Source organism: Phocoena sinus, chromosome 8 (genome assembly GCF_008692025.1).
Source record: "Phocoena sinus isolate mPhoSin1 chromosome 8, mPhoSin1.pri, whole genome shotgun sequence".
Classification (NCBI taxonomy): Eukaryota; Metazoa; Chordata; class Mammalia; order Artiodactyla; family Phocoenidae; genus Phocoena; species Phocoena sinus.
The window spans coordinates 53,875,550-53,899,040 of record NC_045770.1 but is presented as its reverse complement, the minus strand read 5'-3'; the positions used below and the strand labels follow the sequence as shown (position 1 = coordinate 53,899,040).

Genomic DNA, 23,491 nt, shown 5'->3' with positions numbered 1-23,491 from the left:
TCAACTTCCAGTCCTACTTCTTAACAGTTAAGTGACCTTGGGCCTCAGGTCCTTGAAAAGGCGGGGGATAATACGTGTGCCTCCACAGGGTGATGGGTGGGAGTGGGACAGAACGCAGTCAAAGCCCTTAGCACAGTGCTCGCCACACTGTAAATACTCAAAAGTCAGAACCCACTATTATTAATATTAGGAAGTGTAAGGTATCCCACTGCCATTGATAAAAAGGGCGATGGTGTGGAGGCAGGGATGCTGAATAAAAACTAATTTCAGGCTGCAAAACAAAAGGCATGCGGCCTAAAACAATATGAAATAAGAGGTAGCTCCATTTGCTCAAAATTCCTTTGTCCCTCATAATCTTTGGGGCTTGCCTCCCAGTTTCTGTAATCAAGAGGTGACTGTCAGAGCTGGAGAGGCACCCGGAATCCTGTCTCCTAGAGCCATGTGCTTGCCATTTGATCACAGACCCTTCCTTGAAAAAAATGGAAGGGGAAGAAGTTAAAACACACATACACAGACCAGTTGATTCAATAAAGACCTTTTGGTGAGTGTTCATTCCAGGATAATAAACCAAGCAAACGTCTGGCTGTGTTTAAAATCAACAAAACCAGCAGGAAAGGCAGAAAGAAGGGAACAGAGTGATCAGCTTGTTTTGAAAGCTGCCAACAGTGCTGCTTCAGCAGGGGCTGGTGCCAAGGAGCCACCAGGAGAGGAGAAAGGAGACAAATGCAGACGGGACGGAAGCCGAGGACAGGGGAGGGGGGAGATCCCAGGTCTAATGGGATGCAGATGTGGCCTGGGGCCTGCGGGAAGCTTTCCCCAGGATCCCAGGCATCTTCGGGAGCTCCAGCCTAGGAGGCTACTGGGGGTGTTCAGCGCTAAGCCCAAGACCTCCCAACCAGACCATAAACTTGATTTAATGGCTATGTTTATGGAGTACTGTACGATGTGCCAGCCTGTACTAAACTCTTTACGTGCATTATTATCCCCATTTCACAGGTGAGGAATCTGAGGCTCCGAGAGGCCTTGGGACTTGCTCACAGCTGCTAAGGTAGAGTCATCTGCCTCATGCCTGAACCCCAGCTCCTAACACAAAGTTATACTGCTTTTGGCCCGGGAAGGGCTAAACCCAAGGCACGCTGACCAGCTAGCTGAGATCGGGGAGATGCAGGGTGGGAGGGAAAAGGTTAAAAATGTCCTATTGTGAGTTTGAGTCCAACTGATGTCTAGGAAAAGCCAACCATAATGTCGTCAGATGAAAGGACTTTTGGCCCAGTTCCCACATGCGACAGGGGCCCCGAAGTGCCCGACAGACAACGGCACCGCGCAGCCCTGGAGAAGGTGCGGGGGCCTGGCCCTCATACCGATGGTGCAGTGCTCGCCGTTCCAGCCCGGGCTGCACTCGCACTTGCCGTCCCGGCAGGTCCCATGCTCGGCGCAGCGCGGGTGGCAGGCGCGCTGGTCGCAGGCCGCCCCCATCCAGCCGTCCTCGCAGCGGCAGGTGCCCCCCACGCAGACGCCGTGGCCACCACAGTCGGCCGCACAGATCTCTGGGTGGGGGGAGGGAGAAGGGGGAGAGAGAAAAGACAAGTATTGAGCCAGTCGTTCTTGGGAACAAGGGTCACACGCTCTGTGAGCAGTCGCGATTCCAGAGGCTCAGGAGGCTAATCTCTGTGGACAAGGACCCTCGGACAAGAACAGTTCTCCAGCCAGAGGCCTGTCCCAAGCCCCTTTCCTCGCCAAAATAGGATGGACTGTAGGGCTCTGCTCTGTTCACTTTTCTCTGTGGCCAGCCTGTCCCCGCTTCTGTGCTTACCGCTTCCAAAGGGGACCGCCCTTCTGAACAGATGCGAGGAGAAGTCAAATTTAATTAAAAACCAGTTACGTGTGAAAACAAAGTGAGGATGAGCCAGGCGAAGTGCCTGTGGGTCTGGCTGGGGTGCATGAAGGGTCCTGGGCTTGCACTTCATTCCAGCTTTGACTCTAATTGAGATGGGAGGAAAGGGGAGGCTGGACCCCCGCATCCCAGGGGGGTTCTCTGGTGCTCTGCTGGGTTTATGTTCAGTTCCCCTGCTCACTGCTTCATCACCCCAACTCCAAGCACCATCTAAATGGCTTTTCCCATCCAAAGCAAACAGCTGGACTGGGGGTGGAGGCACTTCACAGCCAGACTGGAGCTGCCCAGCCCTTCACAAAGGCCCGTCTGTGAGATGGTGCAAAAGACACACGCGACCTGATCCACAAGCCCCTTGGGCCCAGGGCCAGCGACAACTTCACGGTTACTCAGGCAGAGGTTGTGAGAGCTTTGAAACACAACTCCTTTTTAGGAAACCAGTTGAACAACTGGGGCCCTTGATGCTCTCTGCCAGGGCTGTGATGGAGACCCTGACTCGATTCTGTGCCTCGTGGCCCAACATTCTTCAAATGAAGATCCCAACACCTTTAATTTCTTTCAAATTAAACTGACTGGCACCCACGTCAAATTGCATTTGCACATTACCCCTTCCAAGCTACACTCCTGGCTTCGAAGCTACTAACAGTCCAACTACTTTTGAAAAAAAAATTAAATTAGATCTCAGAGGCTCAGAACTTCCATATTAATCTACAAGGCAACGGCTAAAATGTTCAAGAATTAAAAAATAAGCAAAACAGAAAACAGTAATAGTTCCCATTTATGGTGTGTTCCTATGCCTGACATCTTGCCAAGCAAAGCAGCTGGAAAGGGAGTTAATGCGTGCAGTACCACACTGGGTTTCTCAGCTCCCCAGGGGAGAGAAAGGCTGCTGTAAAATGTGTGCAAAGAGCCCTGACCTGGAGCCAGGGGACCTGGGTTCTATGCCAGACTCAGGAGCAGAAGCTGTGTGGCCCTGGGCAGGTTCCTTGACTTCACTGGTGATGCTGCCTCACAGCACCTCTTCTACCCATCAGGGCTATGCTGAGCATTCGGTGAAGTGGACAATAGAAAAGGGCATGGCAAGATCACTAACTCAAGAAAGATTTCTCAGGACAGTGAGCTTTAGACTATGTGTCCAAAGACCAGGTTTGTGAGGTCTGTGTCTGCTCAGCCACGGATCTGCTGTGTGACCTTGGGAAAGTCACTTGCCCTCTCTGGGTGTTGGTTTCCTCATCAACTGCAGGGGGGACCTGATGGCATCTAAGACTGTGGGAGTCTATGATATAAACATCCTCCATGTCACACAGCACGATCTATCCCTAAGGCTCGGCTGGAGTGTCCCTCCTCCTCTGAGAAGTCTCCCACGATTCACTCAGCGGTTGTTCTCTTGCTCCGTGCCTTTCCATGTGACGTGGTAGACTGCTTCTCCATTTCTGCGTGTCTCACTGTCAGACTCAGGACAACCTGAGGCTGGATGAATTCTGATCACCTCTAGGCCTGGTACCCAGCACAGATCTTGGCACAGAACAGACCCTTAATTAAGGTTTGCTGGATAATGAATAAATCCATGTGTGCCTGGGGTTACAGGTGCCTAAGAATTTAAAACAATTCAGGTACACCCTGCTCAGCCTGGCTGAGAGTCAGTCCAGGTCTATCCGTCTGCTTATCTCTGGTGGGTTGCCCTTGTGAAAACTTCCCAAGCGAGCGTGGAGCTGTGGAGCAAAGTGTCAGGACACCCAGCAGCCCTCCAGGAAGGGGATTTTCTCAAGATGCTCTTCAAGTTTCCTTCCCTTCTTGCTCACATGGACAATGTCCTGGATTTTTCTCAAGATGAAGAATGACAATCTCGGGTCCCCGGTCTCCCTACGTCCTAAGTCTGAAATTTCCATCCCTCCTGCACAGCGCTGCAAGGGCATCGACCCAGGTGACTCCGGAGGCAGGGCCTGGACTCAGGGCTGGCTGGGACTTTCACCTGAGAGCCTGGAGGAAAGATCAGCTTAGCATTCTGGGGGGTTTACTCAGCACATTTTCTAGGTGGTAGTTTATGGTGTGAAAGTAAACTTCCAACAAGCCTTCTGTTCACCAAGGTGTGAGCCTGGAGAGGGACAGGCTGTGGGGCAGCCTTCCTCGGGGCGCTTGGAGTTCACGGTCTTGGTGTTTTGGGCTGCGGGGCACTTGAAGGTCACGGGCTTGAGAGCAGAAGAGGCAGGGCTTCCCCAGCACTTGACGGCCTCACTTCAGGTCCTCACTACTGGGTAGTTCATTCCTTTACTAGTTAACTTTGAGGCAGTGTGTGTGAAAGAGCGTAAGACTTGGAATCAGGTGTGACTCCAAATCTTGGTTCTGCCAGTTGTGGGACCTTAGACAGCCTCCTCAACTGCTCTGAGCTTCATTTTCTTCCTCCGTAAAATAGGGATGATGACAGCACCCACTTCAGAGGGTACACAGCCCTGATATACAGCTCATACCGATTCCTTTATTCTTCCAGTAATAGTCCATGCCTGCCTGCTATGTGCCAGAAACTGCGCCGGGTGCTAGGAATACAGAGGTCAATAAGACACAGTCTCTGCCCCACAGGAGATCATTGCCCAGACAAAGCCCAAACTGAGTGCTAAGATCAGCTGAGTAATCTACAGCTGTTACTCACTTCGGCACCTTTCTGCTTACGTGCAATGAAAAAAGAACCGTGAATCTTAGGATCAGACAGATTTGGTATCTATTCTTGGCTTTGTCACTTATTGGCTGGGTAATCTTCAAGGTGCAAGTTAGACAATTCATTGACTCTCGATTTCCATTTCAGTAAAATGAGGCTAGTAATTCCCACTTTACCAATCTTACACGGCTGGCGTTAGATCAACTGAGGTAATGTATGGAAAAGCCATTTTTGGCTTAATAACTTAACACTTATATCAGGTTTTACAGTTTACAAAGCACCCTTCACATACAGTTTCTCATTTAACTATCACAACAATGCTGGCTATTATCCTTCTTAGAGATGAGGCTACTGAGACCCAGAGAGCATAGGGGAACTCTACAAGGTCGTGTGTTCATCTGGTGCTTTCTCCTCATTTTGACAATCCTCAGGGCAAGGCTGCAAGATGAGCATTTTACAGATATGGAAACTGAGTCACAGGCTAGACAGAGGCAGGCTCTCCTTTGAGGGAACCTCCTGGTTCTTCCAGCAGATCTCCCCTCGTTTCTGGCCCTGTTGTTTATCCCTTGTTACGTTCAAGTCAGACCCTGGCTATGTGTGAGATGCAATGAGATTCTTTACACAGAGTTTCCCAGACACCCGAGCTCGCTTTTCTCCTCTGGAGACTGCGGGGCTGTCCCTCCAAACTCTCCATCTCCCCGCCAGTTTACACTAGACATGCTGCCTTGGTGCGAAGCTACAGCTGCCTGGTGGCTGAGCACCCCTCCATTAGCCCTTTACAAGCTGGGTTGTGAGCTCTTACACATTTTAATGGAAGGGGCCTGAACAGGGTGACCTTGACGTTTATGTGGTGCTAACTGATGGTAACACAACCTGTCAGTGTTGAGCTTCTCTTCTGCAGATGGGCTCTCTGCCCAAGTGCAGGAGACCCACTGCCTCATGACGGGAGCAGAAACCTGAGATTCTGCTTCATTTGGTCTCAAGTTGTAGGCCCCATTGTTATTTTTTTATGTACCTCAATTTTTTTTTTTTTTTTTTTGTCCTTGAAATAAAAGGAACTGCTTTATTTTTGCTTCTCTGATTCTGCTTTTACACTGAAGCAGATATAACTTCCCAGAGTGGCTGGTGAAAACCAAATAGGATGATGCTAAAGAATGTGCTTTGACAGCTCCTGTGCCCTTCATGTAATGTCAATGGTACTTTGTGAAATCTGGGTCACAGCTCCTAAGTCTCAAGTTTGCTCGGTTGTAAACTGGGGGTGACACTGACTACTGCAGAGAGCTGGTGGAGGAATCACCCTCATTTGCTTCATTTCTTGAGCGCTCACTGGGTGCAAATCTAAGGGTGAGCAGGCACTGGGGGATCCGATGGTGAGTATGACAGACACGGCTCTTTCCTGACCTCAAGGAGTGACATTCTAGCACGGCAGACGGACGTAACCTAATTGAATTAAATGCGTTAGGATGAACAGAAGTGAAGCTTCTAGTATGCAGCCTGGCACATAGTCAGGATATGATAAACTGTGCACACACATATTCTTATAAGAAAGGAAATGGGGTGCAGTGGCAAGTGTTATCAGACTGAAGTCAGATCAGATGTGAATTCTGACTTATGCAACACACCTGGCACAAGCAAGCATTTGATAAAGGCTAAGCGACGGTCATGTGATCAACATCGGCACTGTCTGACTACATGCTGGACGGTAGGGGCCTGGGAGGAACCCTCTGACGTACCATAGAGTACACAATCCATACAGTCGACACGGATTCAGATTCCGACTCTCCAGTCTCCTTGAGTCCTTGCGGAGCCCTTGGGAGAATGACTTAATCTCTCTGGACCATACTTCTTCACCCCCAAAACAGGGAGAGTAATAATGGTCCCCTACAGGGTGAGTGAGTGGTGGTAACTGAAGGAAAGGGTAAATGTGAATGGCTCTATGTAATCTGTGTTATGTATGTTGTGTTCCGAACATTAACTGATTGATGGAGACCTACGGCATCCTGTATCAGTGCACCTCCGAGTCACCAAGAAGGGAAGCATCTCCCTGAAGAGCAAGATATTTTCTAGCAGCAGAGCCTCAAAATTTGAGTATGAAACTCTTTCTCTGGTTACCTAGCATGGCACCATCAGCCATGACCATTAAAACCCAGGTAGAAGCCACCTGTATGTGTAGCTTCGGCTTCCTCTTAAAAGCGGGTGAAAATCCCCAACTGTCCTAAAGTGTCATTCCAAGTCTCTAAAGTTCTTGGCTGAACTATACAGGGCCTTGGAGAGCAACCAGGTCAGGCCCAAGAACACCCTGGCTCTTCTCCTGGGGAAAGCCACCCCCCCCCCCAAGCACCTCCCCTTCCCCACCCCACCTCTGCCCTGCCTCACTGGTATCCACGTCTGTCTTCTCTCTAGACTGGAAGCCCACCTGATGGCAGGCTCTAGCTTTTACTCATCTTGGTTCCCAGCAGCAGGCACCAGGTCTGGCAGAGAATGAGCTTTCAACAAATATTTGTTGAAAGAACAGATGAATTTTTAAAAAATCTCATGGAAGAGGTGTTATGTCAGTTGGCTCAACTCTATCCCAGCACCATATTGTACAAAATTTATTTGGTTAAATATATTCACACAGAGGCTCAGCCTTCTTTGTGCTTAACCTTCTTAGAAACTTATCTTCTCCAATCTCCGACTGATAGCTTGTAACCTTAAAGTGTCTCAGTTCTTACACCCTCACACACATCTTCCTTCGCACCAATACCCGTGTCATACCTGTTCCCTTTCTATGATGTGGAAGCAGGTGGACACATAACGAAAAGGGTGGGAAAAATATATGGTTTGGCTATTGGTTAATTGTGCTCCAAAGTGTATACACGAGGGAAAAAGCTGCTCCAGTCTCCTCTCATTAAATGTTAATCCCCATATGAACCTGGATGAAGCCTGGGACCTATCACAGCTACGTTTTAATTTGTCTGGACTTACTTTACAATCCTGTTCATTAAAATAGCTGGTAAGGGAAGTTGTGCCTCTCCCCTAAAGGGAAATACTTATATATAATTTTCCCGTAAAATTTCTTTGACTTGGAAAGATGCTCAAAATTGACACAAGTCGGGGATAGAGGGGACCCCACACAAGGATCTGTGTGCTTTCCTGCTGAGTAAGGAACAGATACAGGTGAAGCTGTCTTTGAAATTCAGGGATGTGAAAGCAGAGCCTTGGCCCCATGTGACCTCCTGGGAAGCCCTTTAATAAGTCTGTATTTGGCACTAAAAGGGATAATAGGGAAAACTGTTCTATTCTGCTTAGGACCTGAGGTTCTTAGAAGTGACCTTAAGAAATTTTAGTAAGGGTTAAATAATTTTAAATGATTTCCACTAGGATTTTCTGTTGCATCGCTAGCTCATCTGAGTTAGTGCCCAGTTTGGGGGATTTTTCTGAAATCCTGGTCCTTGAAAATTCCTTGGGGGAATTTCTCATGAAATCCTTGGACACTTTAAGTCCAAGCTACACTAAACAGCATTTGAGGCAAAAATAAGGAGAAACTGTAGAACCACTATTGGTGGCACACAAATATTACCTCATTAAATCCTCACAACATCCCTGCAATTTTATTTTCACTCCCTTCCCATCACTGAGGAAACTGCTTGGAGAGACTAAGTGACTTACTCAAAGGTACTTAGCTAGAATGAAAGGTGACTATGATTAACACAGCTTTTTGGTCTGTGAACTGTGGGATCAGGTTTAGGCAAAACCTCAGCTGTAATCTGACATATTTCCTTATCAATTATGTATTAGATCCTCACCTCAGCTAGACTAGAGAATCTCTGAAATCAGAGTCTGATTTCACCCTGACTCAATGTTTATCATGTTAAGTACTTTTCCTTTTGTTTGTCTGTTTATCTGTCTTTTCAACCTCCATCCATCCATCTGCCTGTCCATCAGCTCATCCATCTGTCCATCAACCCAATCATCTAATCATCCAATCAGCTATTAAGTCAACAGGCCATCTAACTGCCCATCTATCCATCCATCCATCCATCCATCTCTCCATCCATCCATCCATCTGTTTGACCTGGGCTAGTTAATTCATCTTTCTGTGCCTCAGCTTTCTCTTCTGCAAAAAAGGATAGAGACACCAACACCTCAGGTTCATGTGAGGCTTAAAAGAACATCATGTAATGTGCCTAATGTCATGTACATCTTTTACAGAGTAAACACTCACTACATGGCAACTATTTTACGTTTATGTGCTAGAAAGGGCCAGGGGAAGGGAGGGTTTGAAGATACTGTGGAGAGCAAGGGGAGGACGTGAACAACTGAGGTTCCTCTCAACAGCCGGAGAGGACTGGATCTGGAGCATAATCAGAAGGACAGGCTTCCTGGGTCCCTCATGCCCTGGGGAGAGGTAAGTGGCAAAGACCCGTGTAAGGGACAGACCAGGATAATGAGAGAGCACTTCAACCACGGCCTCCATATTCTCAGTGAGGTGGGAGTCTCTGCTGAGGAGGACGCTAATGGATAGATGTGGACATCTGAAAGAGTCCCCTGGGGACTGAGTGTAAGAACTCACAAAGTACCAGAAGAACTGCAGCTCGAAGGACCCAGGAGGGGCTGAAGATCGTGAGCGTGACATGATTTGGCTTAAAGCACTCGGAAGCCCGGCTGTAAGATCAGAGATGGTGAGTGGCTGGAGCGATCCTGGGTTTTGCAAGGTGGATGTGGAAGAAAGGCACAGAAACAGGGAGCCGAGAGTGAGGAAGGAAGACAGCTGGAAGTAAAGGACTGAGGGAACAGGGGGAAATGAAGGAGGAGGAGGGTGAGTCAGGAGAGAGCTGATGCTGGGCAGGAAGTGGCCTGGATGTGGCCAGGGGCTCACCTTCAGGTGGCTTTAGGGGTTAAGAGACAAAAAGAGGAGGAAAACGTAGAGGAGCAGTTTTCTTGGTCAGAGCATGAGAAGGTATCTTAGGGATTCTCTAACCATCCTGTAGACAGGAAAACACGGGCCAAAGAGAGGAAGTGTCTTGTCCTTGGCCACACAGCCATGTGCGTATTAGTACTTGAGTAAGAACTTAATGGCTGCCTTAGGAAACAGTCATGTAAGGGGCCAGCTAGATAAATGGCTAAAGGCGGGGAGGCCTCACCACTCTTTGGCCCCCTCCTCTGTGCCTCTGCATAGGCTGCTTTCAGGGTCTACGTGCTCCTTTCCCCCAGTCTTCACATGTTGAAGTCTGGCTCCAATGCCACCTCCTCCCTGAAGCCTCCTTCCAGAGCCCACACTGGAAGGGGCTTCATCTCCTGCCTTCCCAAAGCACTTTATGCAAACCTTTATCAGGGTTGTTAGTCTACCTGTGTTGCTTCCAGAACCCTGCCATCAACAGATTAGTCTCTGTACTCTGTAGTGAGTCTCACACAGAAAATGTATCTTTTGACTGCATCCATGTACCGCCAGATTCCAGTGGTCTGAGGCAGGGCACTCCAGTAACTATTCAAGGTACTATGATTTTGCACAGGGCAGAGGCCTGGATTTGGGCAAGCTGGGTATCAAAGCCTTCTTTGCTACTTCCCGGCTCTGGGAAACAAACATTGCACATATCTGAGCCTTATCTTGGTCATTTATAAAACGGCAGTAATGAATCTTAAAATTGATTTAAAAATATATTGAGGACCTACTATATGCCAGATACTCTTAGAATCTGGGGATTCAGAAATTGTATTAAGTTATTCCCATCCTCAAGGAACTCAAGTCTATCTAGTTGTATAAGTGAGCACAACAAAGCTGGCCACCATGCCTGGCACACAGTAGGCCAATTACAATTTAACTCTCACTTCCACAGGTCAGATATCCCTGCATTTTGAACAATGTGGCTCGAATATAGCACCCACTCTCTCTCCCTCCCTCTCCCACAAAATTGGGCAGATGGCTTTTTAGTCTCAGTGCAGGTTACAGGAAGAAGTCAGGAGGGAGGAAGGTATAGGAAAGGAGCATCTGACTTCCTTACAGTAATGAATCTTCTTTTGACATTGAGGCCAAACCCAAGTCACTCTCCTGTGCTTCTCAACTTCCATCCCTATCACCTGAGAGTCAGAGCGGCTCCAAGCCGTGCTTCGGTCCCCCAGATCTAGATGGCAGAAAGCTAATGAGCCTTGGAAACCACATGGCCTTTCACCTCACTCAAGGAGCTCAGAAAGCTTTCAAACCACGCAGAAAAATGGATTCCAGTACGTTGGTGCAGAGCAGTCGCCAATCTATTCCCCCAGGACTAGAATTTCAAGCTTTATGAAGCACCTATCACAGGAAGTAGTAAGTCGCCTCTATTCACCTTAATTGGAGGGTATCTGGCTTCCTGAAAAAGGAGTTCAAAGCTAGCATGGCGGAGGCCTCCAAATACGCTCTGACTTTGCAGAATGATAACAAGCCGAGAAAGGACTGGTGAGCAGAGAAGCCAAAAAAGGTAACTGGCCAGGGCTGAACCACTACCCCACTGAAAGGGCCCAACTGGGTATACTGAAGAGATAGCTGATGTTCAGACCTCCAGTCCTGATACCCTTTTGTGAAGGTCCACCTCTCCACCTCCACCATGGACACCTCCTCCTAGAAGTCTCCCAGGCACCTCAAACTGCATGCCAATATTAGAATAAGATTTCTAAAACCAAACCTGACCACGTCACAGCTCTGCCTGAAACTTTTCAGTGCCTTCCACTGACAGATAAAACCTAAACTCTTTCAAGGCCATTCATCATCTGATGCCTGCTAACTTCCTTCACCTCTTCTCCCTCTCACTACTGCCACAAATATCCTAAGCTAAGCTACTCCAAACTGTGGTGCTTTCCTAGAAAATGCCAGGATCTGTCTCATCTATGTACTTGTTGCAAATCTTTGACTTCCACAGTGGGCTGCTGCAAGGTGCTTGCCTCTTTCTTCCATCTCTGACAATTCAAATCCAACCTCCATCACCCACCTTAAATCCCACTTCCTCCAAGAAGCCACCTTGATCACCCCGGCTGAAAGCAACTGCTCTTTTCCTGAACCCCTGTAGTATTGCCAGGTCCACCACGGTCATGATCCAATTTACATGGTTCCTGGCAGTGTCACCAAGTGAAGTGGTACCTTGTAAACCTGATACCTGATCCATGGTCAGTATCGGCGTAAACCTTGGTAATAGCCAATGGCAGGATTATGCAGGGGATAAGCATGGGTTCTGAACCCAGAGAAGGCTGGATTTGAATCTTTTCTTTCCCAGAGTGCCTTTGGGAAAGGCACTCAAGTTCCCTGAACCCTGGTTTCCTGAGAATAACACCGTCTGCAATTTCAGAGGCTTATATATTTGTTGTTTGAATAAATCATGAAGCACATACATGGAGGAGTTCTGTAAAATGTAAACAAAATTTCCATTCAAAGGATAGTTATTATTTTAAAATTACAAAGTTACCATACCAGCCGTTTGATTCAGGAAGACAGCCAGAGATTTTGTACAAGATATCAGCTTGGGCATCCAAATAGAAACCTAATTCTGAAGCCCAATTTCAGAAGGGCTTAGATTTGCATACTGAAGAGCTCCAGTTGTGATAGAAAATGTTCCAGGGCTGTCGGCGGGAATTCTACTAAATTACAAAGCTGCCAGCTTCTGGTTTATCAACCTTTGACTCTGGCAGTATTTAGTAGCATGCCTGTTTGGGCCCAATTTCCCAGGCTTTGATTAAATGTTAGGAAGTGACCATCTCATTGTGTCTGAACCTCCACAGTACTTCCCAGGCAACTGGTGGGGTCTTCTCTGCCTCCTTCTAACACACGCACTTCTTTCTCTGCTTCATTGTCAGTCTCCTGGATATTTATTATTCTGAACTTTGAGTTTAGGCTGTCACTTGCTGTTGGGAAAGGGCACAGGAAATGTCAAGTCTCAACGGACATGATTCCTTGGGTGAAATTCTAACCTAGAGTTTCCCCTCCCATAACATACCTATACAGAAATAGCCCAGTCTGATCGTTTCCTTTTGATGTTTAATTGGATGTTGGTGCTGTGCTTTCTGGGCTGAGAAGCAAATGCTTCTCAGAGAGTGAACAATTCCCGCTACACAAATGCGACTTGTAACAGGGGAGAATGCTCAACGCTGAATCTAATTTTCTCTCCCATCCATGAACAGAAGACAATTTCTCTGGCATTACAGCATCTCACTCAGTCTTTCTGTCATTAGTAAGAATTAAATTCTGTTCCCTCAAATCTAAACGTAATTATATTTTGCCTCGTAAATAAAATTGAATTACCATTTTCAAAATTTAGGGCTAATGCAACTGCTATGCTTAGAGCTTTAATTTTTTTTAACCCTGTTGCTACTTTCAGTTTTTTTTTTTTTTTTTTTTTTTTAATTGGGCTTATTTTGCTATCAATTGTGACTTCATTTGGTAACAGAGCTTTTCTGTTCCATATCTATCTGGTCATTATTGTTATTAATTACGCTTTGTGATTTGCTTTTCTTTTTGGTAGGGGAGGAGAGTAATAGAGAAGAAACTGGAAGCTCAAAGGATCTGAGTTTGAATTTTAGAAGGTCTCGCTAAGCTGAGGTAGGACCTAGGCCATGATGCACTGAGAGAGTTAAAGAGCGAGCCCTGACGTGGAGTCTGAAAGGGAAATCTTCAGTGCGCGTTGAAAGAGTTTTTAATTTGAGATTTTCAGCAAGACATTGAGTGGACTCCATGACTGGGACCCTGCCTGCCTCCCTGGCCTCACTTCCTCAGCTCCTACTCTCCAGTCAAACTGAAGGAGGACCGCTCTGTACTTCTGCACATGCTGTTCCCTCTGCTTGGACGGCCCTCCCCTCCTCTTCCACCAGGAGCCCCACCTCAGTCCCCTCTCACAATCTGGCTCACAAGTCTCCATCCTGGGGAAGACCTTCCCAGGTTCTTCTCTGTCCCCCTCTTGGCCGAGGGCACACTCCTGCCCTTGTGCACCCCCAACCCACCATAAATGCGACGGTCGGAGGCCTTAACACCTCATGACTCCGTGTCACCTCCTGAGTGGCCTGAGGCACGCTGATCCCCGGGGCCTAGAATGGTCCAGCACATGAGAGGTCAGGAAGGGCTGTGAGTGAACGGAGGGGGCGTGTGTGCTTGTCAGCAGTGGGTGCGCATCTGGAGCTCTTCTGGGGTGCTCTCTGCGGAGGCTGTGCTCCTCTCTGGAAAAAGCTCAGGAAGCTCAGTCCCTGAGCAGAGGCCAATGTTAGCGCCGTAGGGCCCTTGTGCTGGTGTCTGGGGATAAATGTGTCAGCACGTTAGTGACTCTTCACTTAGACGCAACGACCAGAGTCGGGGGTTGGGGGGAAGGGGGGTGGGTAGAGAGTCTCAGTAACCACAAGAAAACTGAGCCTCCGAGAGAGAAAGCAAGTTGTTCAGGTCACATAGACTCCAATCCAGTTCTGGTTCCAGACCTTCACCATATAAGCTGCCCTCAAACTTCAATTGCTTAGAGTTGAAGGACTGTTTGGCTAATTTAGACTTAGTCATGCATTCGAAAAAATATACATTAATACTTTATTTATTGAGTGCTTACTGAGTGCCAGCCACCATGCTAGGCATTTTATATATACATATTAGAACTAATTTGAAAAACAGCCCTGCAAGGCAGGTATCATTAGCCATATTCTTTGGATAAGCTCAGTCTTGAAATTCTAGCTTGGTCCCACTCCAAATCCCACGCAATTCTTTCTGACTGCACATGCTACGCCCAAATCCATACCACTGAATCTCTAAAAGATCTCCACCTGTTATTCCATGAAACCCAACTGCAATGAAATGATAAGAATCATAAACCACCAGCACGGGCATTTTACAATCAAAATCTCTGCCAGGTACTGCTTCTGTGAGCCGGCAACCCAAAGGAATAAAATGTAGTGAGAGGGCCCTCTCAAATAAAGGTCATTTATGGAAGACAAGACTGGAGAGAGCTTGTAGAGAAGTGGAAACGAGGAATGAATTTATGAGGCTGAGGACAGAGATGACTGGGCTGGGGTGGAGGGGAAGGAAGACCCGCGTGAGAGCCAGTGAAGGGGCAAATGATGGGTTTAAGGGATCGAATCTGATATGGTATTCTGGAAAATGCCACAGAGCCTGAAATCTTCTTTAGAAGATTTTAGAAGATTTAGAAGTCATTAGGCTCTGAAAGAAAGGTAGGCTTTTCCAGTTTTAAGGACCATCTCAAAGAGGTTAAATTCCTCCCCTTTTCTAAGGCAGCTCTGAACCAAGAGGGTGAAAAGCCAACTAAAGCACTTGAGGGGGCGGGTGTGGGGAGGGAGCCCTTCTGCTCCGCAGGGCTGCTGAGCGTGCCCCCTTTATGCAAATTGATGAGGCACCCAGCCCAGCAGGACCACTCCCTGGGGAAGGTGGCTTGAAGGAGGTGAAATGATGCCAGCTCTCATCCAGGAGGGGCTCTGGCTGGCTGGCACTGCCTGTGAAATGAACATGGGCTAGGTCTGGAAAGTGAAGGACGGGGCCCAGGAACTCGGTTTTAGCTTTGCAGAGTGTTATGGGGGCGTGGGGGGAGCGGATAAGGTTGGGGGTCGGGGGGGGGGAGGTGGGTGGAATCCTGAGAGAAGGGATTAGACTGTCCAGTGGGTAGTGTGCTGGGATCTTCTTGGGCAGAGCCTTTGGCTATAACCCCTCATTCTTCTTTGATAATTCCCTGGATAAGTCATTCATTCAATAATCACTAGAACCTAATGGCTGTCAGGCCATGCACTAGGGAGAATGACAGACACTGACTTTATGGGGTTCACAGTTTGACAAGAAAGAGGCACATTTATAATACATGGCTCGGCACACCGAAGAGCTTAGGAGAGGCCTTGAAGCCAGACTTGGGTTGCATCCGTGCTGTGCCACTTTCCAATGGGGAGATGCTGGCAAGGAATTTAACTTAGTTCTGACCTTCAGTTTCCTTATGTGGAAAACAGACGTGGTAATACTTCCTTTACAGGGTTCTTATGACCCTTAACTAAGATAATGGTTGAAAGCACTTAGTTCAGCACCTGATACATGGTAAGCATTAAGAAATGGACAACTCTCTAATTAATGCTCCGTCCTGTGACTTATCAGGAAAAAAGACAAGATTAATGGCAAAGAAACCTCTTTGGATGGAAAGAAGACTTGAGGTAAGAGCTGAGGACTTGGAAACAGAGGGCCTAGATTCAATTCAAATTCTGCCACTGATTAGTTACCGCGGGCAAGTCGTTTCCTCTCTCTAACGCCTTCCCATCTGTAAAACAACTGCAGTAGCAATCACCACCACCATCATAACCACCCCCATCACCACCCCCATCACTACCATCATCATCACCACTATCATCACCATCACCACCATCACAACCATCATCACCACCAGCGTCCCCAAAGACTGACGCAGTGAGGTTCCACTGGGCCCAGAGCTGAGGACAGAGGTGTATTCGGGGTGGCAGTGGGACATATAACCTGTGCTCTTCCAGGCCACAGGAATCTACTTAAACGGTTATCTTATATGGTTCGTCATTGACCACATCAATGAGGCAGGATTTAAGGAAGAATTTCTGAGATGAGACGGCAAGCCAAGCTGCTGAGAACCCAGAGGCCTGAGTAAACACTTGTGTAAAGTCTGACTTCATTGTTTCCACAAACCTAACCAAAGTGCTGGGAAACTTGTCAGCTCACATTTCATTACAGGCTGGTTGTTGAGTGCAGGGCATGTTGATTTAAGCTGCTTTCATTAAATCCTGTTCTCCATGCCAAACAGCATGACACTCATCTCAGGCAAGAGATGGTCCTGCTTCCTAGGAGGGCCAGACGGCAGGGGCCCATTTCTGCCAACCCCACCACCTAGAGTCAGTCCTATAGGATGTGTCTTCCCGCCTGCAGCTCCTGGTGAGAAGGCTCTGGGCAGTGCCTGTGCCAGCCCTGCCGTGCCAGGAGCAAATAACGTAAAAGGTGTGACCCGAGCTACCCTTGCTGGGTGTCTGACTTGTGCCAGCCGCCATGCTAACCACTTTCTCCGTATTTTCTCACTAAATCCTTACAACAATCCCACAGGTAATTTACCTAAAAGGAAAGGAGGGGAAGCAACTTGCTGAAGCCACTCAACTAGTGAGAAGTTCAGTGGCTGTTCACCACCCTGTAGCCGCAGCCCTGAGTACCAAGACAGCTCCCTGGCTAGAGCGGCATCTGCTCAATGAGGCATCTCCCACTTAGCTTTAGGGCCCAAACTCCATAGCTTTCAAACAGCTTCCACTCGGTGAAAGTGCCCTCAGAAGGGAGGGAGGGGGAAGACGGGAAGTGCTCCCCGCTACAGGCCCTGTTCTCGGGCACACGTGCATTATACAACTTAATCACCACGTGACCCTCTGAGGTGGGCACTGTTATTATTTTCATTTTTCAGACAAAGAAACCACAGTCAAGAAAAGTCAAGTCCCTTGCTAAGGTCACACAGTTAGCACGTGCAGAGCCAGGATGGAGCCTAGGCAGGTACAGCCAGGACAGCAGGGAGGGAGAACCACCATCAACGCGCTTTCACTAGCCTTCAAACTGGCTTCCGGCGGGAAGTGAGAGCCAGGGAGAAGCTATGGCCGTGGGGAGGCAGCGCAGGGTGCTGGGCAGCAGGGGGGCCCCAGGTTGGGCTCGGACTCCCAGCTGCGGCAGGCTCAGGGTGCCTCAGGTAGGTCACCGAGTCTCAGGGTGAGGGTGGGGATGGTACCATACCTGTCACCCTGCCTCCTGGTGTGTGTGTGTGTATGTGTGTGTGTGTGTGTGTGTGTGTGTGTGTGTGTGTGTGTGTGTGAAAAGGAGAGAGAGAGAGAGAGAGAGAGATCTTTGTATGCTTTGAAGCACTCAACAAACACAAATTGTTATCACTATTGCAAGGGGAGACAGGAATTTTGAAGTCATCTATTAAATTCCTGGCCTTGTGGCAATCACGACACTGATTTAGTCAGTTATAGGTTAGAGGTTTAAAAACTATAATCCACGTTTCTGAAAGGGCACCTTTCATCTTGCCTCTCTCAAATGCCTCCGTTACTGTCAAGGGCTCTCAGCTGTAATCGGGCTCATAACATAGCTAACATTAACGGAGCCCATATCGCGCGCTGAGCAGCGTGCTACGTGCTTTTTTTACTTTATCTTAAATAATCCTCCAAATAATGATTTTCCAAATACTAATCCCAGGAGGTAGGTACGCTTGTTATCTCCGTTTTACAAGTTACAGAAGTGAAGCAACTTGCCCAAAGTTATAACTAGTAAGCAGCAGGGCCAGCATTTGCACCGAAGGCTGTCAGACTCAGAGACTCTCCTTATCACACGGAGCTCTCTGCGTTAGCTTGTGAGGCCCTCTGTTTGACAGCAGCTCTGGGAAGTGAGAGGCACGGAGTTGAGGAAAATGGGCACTCGCAATTCTATTTAAGGCCCTTGCAATGGGCCTGCTGTCTCCTCTTACAGGGCCAACTCAAGAATGCCTAGCGATCGCGCTCAAAGTTACACCTGCCTCCGTCAGAGGCTGTGGAGTCTCATCAGGGATTAACAATGCACGGACAGTTACAGTTCTATCAGAAACTAGCTTTGTGGCCACATAATGAACAATACAACCCAGTGTAGATTTCGGAGGAGCATTCCTTATATTGCCATAAACAGAGCTGTATAAAAAGACTTATTCCTAAAGATGCAGACGTAGAGAATGGACTTGAGGACACGGGGAGGGGGAAGGGTAAGCTGGGACGAAGTGAGAGAGTGGCATGGACATATATACACTACCAAATGTAAAACAGATAGCTAGTGGGAAGCAGCCATATAGCACGGGGAGATCAGCTCGGTGCTTTGTGACCACCTAGAGGGGTGGGATAGGGAGGGTGGGAGGGAGACGCAAGAGGGAGGAGATATGGGGATATATGTATATGTATAGCTGATTCACTTTGTTATAAAGCAGAAACTAACACACCATTGTAAAGCAATTATACTCCAATAAAGATGTTAAAAAAAAAAAGGAATTATTCCTAAGACACCTGTGTTCGTGATCATGTCTTTACACAAGCTTTGCAAACAAGGATAAAGTCCAATTTAGGCTGCGTATTGAACACCAATTCTCCATTCAATGGGGAAAGGTAATTCAAAGTATTCCAAAGGCACAAATGCTGCACTGGATCTCATTTTTACCAAAGGCCTCAACCATCTTTCCTGATCACTACCAGAACTGTTAATACACAAGATGATGAGCTGATTTGAGCTTCACTTTGTTTCAGCAATGTGGTGTGGTGGGGAAAGTGACTCAGAGTGAAAAAAAATGTTGATGGAGATGCTACCACTTCTTAGCCATGTGTCCCTGGGCAGGATTACTTAGAAATTTTCTGGGCTTAAGCTTCTTTATTAGTTGATTTCTCTTCATGTGTTTGGTTGCTCTGTCTCCTGCCCCCCTCTCCAGAATGCAAGCTCGCCAGGGTACAGACTTCCTACCTCTTTATCCCCTCTGCCTTGTTCAGTAAGTATTCACTGAGTAAAATACTATATAAATTGGCAAAATGGGGATGATGATGCCTTTCTCACAGGGTTTTTGTGTGAATTTAAACAGTGGATACTGTCCAGATGAGATACTAGAAGCAACCACGCTTACTACCTACCAGTACTGTGCTAGGTGATTCAACTATGTTCTCATCTAATCCTCACCATGAAAGGGCCTCTAAATCATAAAGCGCTTATAAACAGAGGGTGCCGATATAATCATTCTGTGAAGTTTACATGTGTAAATTCTGTGGTGAACCAAACACCAAAATTAAGAACACATTCAATCATGTGTTTATCATTCATTCATTCATTCGTCAAAGTTCATCCGGCAGCTGCTGCGGGCAGGCCTATGCTGAGTCCTGGGAATGTGGGATAAGACACGTTTGCTACGCTCATGGAACTTACCATCTCGCAGAGGATCTGGCCAGAAAGGCGGGTGAGGGCCACATCACAAAGCACCCTAAATACCATACTGAGTTTGGACTTCATTCTGGGGGATGGGTAAAACCAAAGGCCCATCCCTGCAGAGCTCAAGGAGGCACAATGTCCCCCATGGCCTCGCCTCTAGGATGGCCATTGTAATGTGAGAGACGAGAATTCAATGAATCACATCTATCATCATTAATATGGTTAAGGGGCGATGTTTTGACTCTCAAGGCCACCACTATGAAAGAAATGATGTGAATATAGGATTTGTGAATCCTCTGCCCCTCTAAGAGTAGAGGTGTTGAAGGCTGGAGTTCAGGGGAAGAAGAAAAGCATTCAGAGACATGGGTAACCCCCTGCTACATGACCAAGGTCAGGGTCAGGGCCCTGAACAGGAATGAACGGTGTACACGTCACAGTGGAACCTCCTCCCTCCATCTAAGCTGTGCCCTTATTCTCCCCACATTTACCGACAGAACAGTCGTGTCCAGTCCAGTTTGGGTCACAGCTGCAAAGCCCGGTGTCTGGGAGGAAGGTGCCGTGGCCCGAACACTGGTCCAAGCACGTGGCCCTGGGCGTCTCACAGTTGGTGCCTCCCCAGCCCACAGAGCAGTGGCACTCGGCTCTCACGCAGACCCCCCGGCCCGAACACGTGGGGTCCATGCAGTCCACTGCAACACAGAGGAGAGATAACAGAGGTAAGTATCGGACTAGCAAGGGTGAGGCTTCTTTAAGCAAACTGCTATGCTTTGTAGTGGAGGAGCTTCACATGCTCAGGGAGAAGGACCCAGATTTCCACGGAGAGGTCACTTGGTAAGGTGAAGAGAATAACTCTAGCAACGGTAGACCTGGTTTCCCGCCCCTACCCGGTGGTTGAATGTTTAACCTCTCAAGTCTCAGCAACCTCACCTGTAAAACGTGCATACATATTTGTACCTCTTGACTTGAGGGGTGCACATAGTAAGACGTATGTATACAGCAGCCAGTGCCTATCCTAGATGTCTGTAACAACTGCAACAATGGAGGACAAGACTATTTCGTTCGTGTCTGTATCTCCAACCCCCTAGCACGTGGGAGGTGCTCGAAACATCACTGGAGAACAAACTATTAGTATTTACCACTGCATAAGTGCAGTTTTATTTCTGCGAATGTGGGATTAAAATAAAGATCCTTAATTTAAATGAGAACTTATTTTGCATTCAAATTCCCTTAGGTTTTACCATCTTCACAAAACTCTGGAGAATGATACAAACTTTCACACCTCATTTTCCAGACACACATTTGTCTGGAAATGTTTCCAGGCAAACATTTCAATGACTATTCAAAACTATATATGATGGCTGTGTTCAGCTTCTCCTCAAGCTGGGGGTGAACTACAAAGCTGTAGCTCACAGCCAAGCAAACCCCCGAGCAGGGCTCTTAGGGCCCAAGGTCAAGGTGGTCTCAAGAGACCTCCCAGAAAGAGGGAGGAGAATAATATTGTGGGTTACCTGCTCTCCGCTTACACAGTAGGAAGTATCTTATATACTTCACCAGGTTGTTTTCTCAATAACCCAGTGAGGTACAGAGGAGAAAACTGAGGCTCAGAGAGGTAAATACTTTATATGGGATCACAGAGCTAAACCCTGCCAGAGAGGACTCTGAAGACAGGTCTCTCTGATTGTGAATCCAGTGATATTCCTGTTCCTGGGGCTGATTTTCCTAAGTCAAAGCTTTAGTTACGGGGTTACACAAAGTTCCCAGAGACCTCTAATCTTCCGCAAAGCACTTCACAGAAAGAAGAAGAAGAAGAAGGGCACTGAGGGCTAACTTAGCAATGTGGCTCCAGTGCACGCAAAGTGTGAAAGGCAGCAGAGAGGAGACAGAATCAGCAAAGGGCTTGTCCGTGTTCTCTACTCAACCAAAGAGTTGCTAGGTCATTGTAGGGAGGGAGGGGATTCTATCCGTCTTGCAAGTGGAAGGGGAGAATGGAGTCCCGATGGGGCCCAACATGCAGCTGTTGTTAAAAGTGTTGATGGAGCTGCTATGAATGCAGTCAGGTTCCTCCTTGTAGGGGCTCAGGAGGAAGCCGTATGCTGCTGAGGAAAGAATTTAGCATTTGACTCTCTGAGGTCCTAAGTTCAAGGGTCACAGGACAAGCTGTAATGGTTCCATGGCCACGGTCAAGTCCCGTACCTGCTCTGAGCTTCCATCTATAAAGCCGGTCTGGTCAAATTACCTACCTCTCAGGTGGCTATGAGGACCAAACAACACTGATGATTTGAAAGGACAGTATAAGCTGTAAATTGTTGCAAAGAAGTTATCTGTCCATTTTATCAGGACATTCAGTAGCATGACTTGGGCAGACTGTGGTCAGAGCTCATTTATAATTCAGACGTGATTTTACTTTATTTATCAATTAAATTTTATAGCCCAGTATATTTGACTTTTGCACAAAAGAGTGGGAAACTCAGCCTGGGTATATTAGAATCACAGACACAAATGGGCAGAGACTTTACAAAGAGCATCATTCTGGGAACAGGCTGTTCATTTTGAGGATCACCTCATTAAGAAAGCCCTTTCACTATGTGGGTTTTTAAAGGAGCTCAACGTAATTACTTCAATGATAAATAGGAAGACCAAAGGCCAGGAGCAACCATTTGATAAAAACATAATAACAAAAACAACAGTAACAATGATATTAGTGTTAATTTAGTTCCTCTTCTATGCCATATCTTGCTATTAAACCTTTTGTATGCATTATCTCATTTAACCCTAACAACAACCCCTTGAGGTAGATTACCATTACTATCCTCATTTTACAGATGAGGAAACTGAAGCACAGAGGTTAAATAACTTGCCCAAGATCACACAGTGGTAAGTGGAGGACTTTAAATTTGAAGCACTCTTCTCTGGTATAGATCTCTTGCTATCTCTTCTACAACCTTACTGGTTCCAAAATACATGCGTACGTGTATACAGACATGGCACAGAGAACGGTTAAAAACAGAAATCAAAAGAAAACAGCACAGCGAAAGAAACAGGGCAAAGTGGAAAATTAAGAAAGCCAAATGAAGGCAAAGAATCTCTTTTCTTGCAGTCTCTGGACACCACTTAATAATGGTTTAAACATGACCTGTTGGAGTTCCTGGTAATTAAACATGATAAAAATAATAATAGTGATAAATTTTCATGACCTGCCTCAGATCTCAGGACCTCAGAAGGATTATTCTGGCCCATTAGCCTACTATGATAATTCCCTAGATCCAGAGAGTTTTCCAATTTGACAGGAAACGACTCAGCAGTTCCTATCCCGAGGCCTATAAAGGTATTTCCCGTTCAGTGAGTGCCTGGACCCCAGCTTGGGGTTGAAGCTATCTTTCAGTCGCCCTCGAGGTTGAATCTATAAATCTCTACTGTGGGGCTTCCCTGGTGGTGCAGTGGTTGAGAGTCTGTCTGCCCATGCAGGGGACATGGGTTCGTGCCCCGGTCTGGGAAGATCCCACATGCCGCACAGCGGCTGGGCCCGTGAGCCATGGCCGCTGAGTCTGCGCGTCCGGAGCCTGTGCTCCGCAACAGGAGAGGCCACAACAGTGAGAGGCCCGCGTACCGCAAAAAAAAAAAAAAAAAAAAAATCGGCACTGTTAGTGGAGCAAGCTGGAGGGTGGCAAGTTTAGCAAGAGGCCCTCGGCATCACAGTACTTGTTCCTCAGACACAGTAAGTCTGACAGGGACCCAGGAACGAGCAAAGTGAATCCGATGCTCTCAGAAGCTGGTCCAGGCAGGGAAGAAAGAGCAGAAAGAACTGATGAGAGGCTACCTCCAGGCACTTCATCATCAATTAACTGTCACTTCGGAAGGTCAACTTGACAAAGCAAGTGTGGGGTGCAAAGGGAGTTTTAAAGAGGACTGCACCTTGGGGTGGTCTAGCAAACCTTGGCTGAACTGGCTGAGATTCCTGCCAGAATGCTGTCCCCGCTGTTCCCAAACCTAGGGCCATTACCTGTGCCACAGTGACCCTCTGCCCAAGAGGTCCCACACAGACTGTGCATCTGCC

General features: G+C 47.5%; 1 protein-coding gene across 1 annotated transcript in view; it reads right to left on the bottom strand.

Annotated features, from left to right (window-relative positions):
• The window catches only part of TENM4 (teneurin transmembrane protein 4), a 390,999-nt gene that overhangs the window by 124,231 nt on the left and 243,277 nt on the right, over nt 1-23,491 (bottom strand). Inside the window, 2 exon segments of the mRNA XM_032640774.1 lie at nt 1,362-1,547; nt 19,926-20,126. Coding sequence (XP_032496665.1) covers nt 1,362-1,547; nt 19,926-20,126 — 387 coding nt within the window.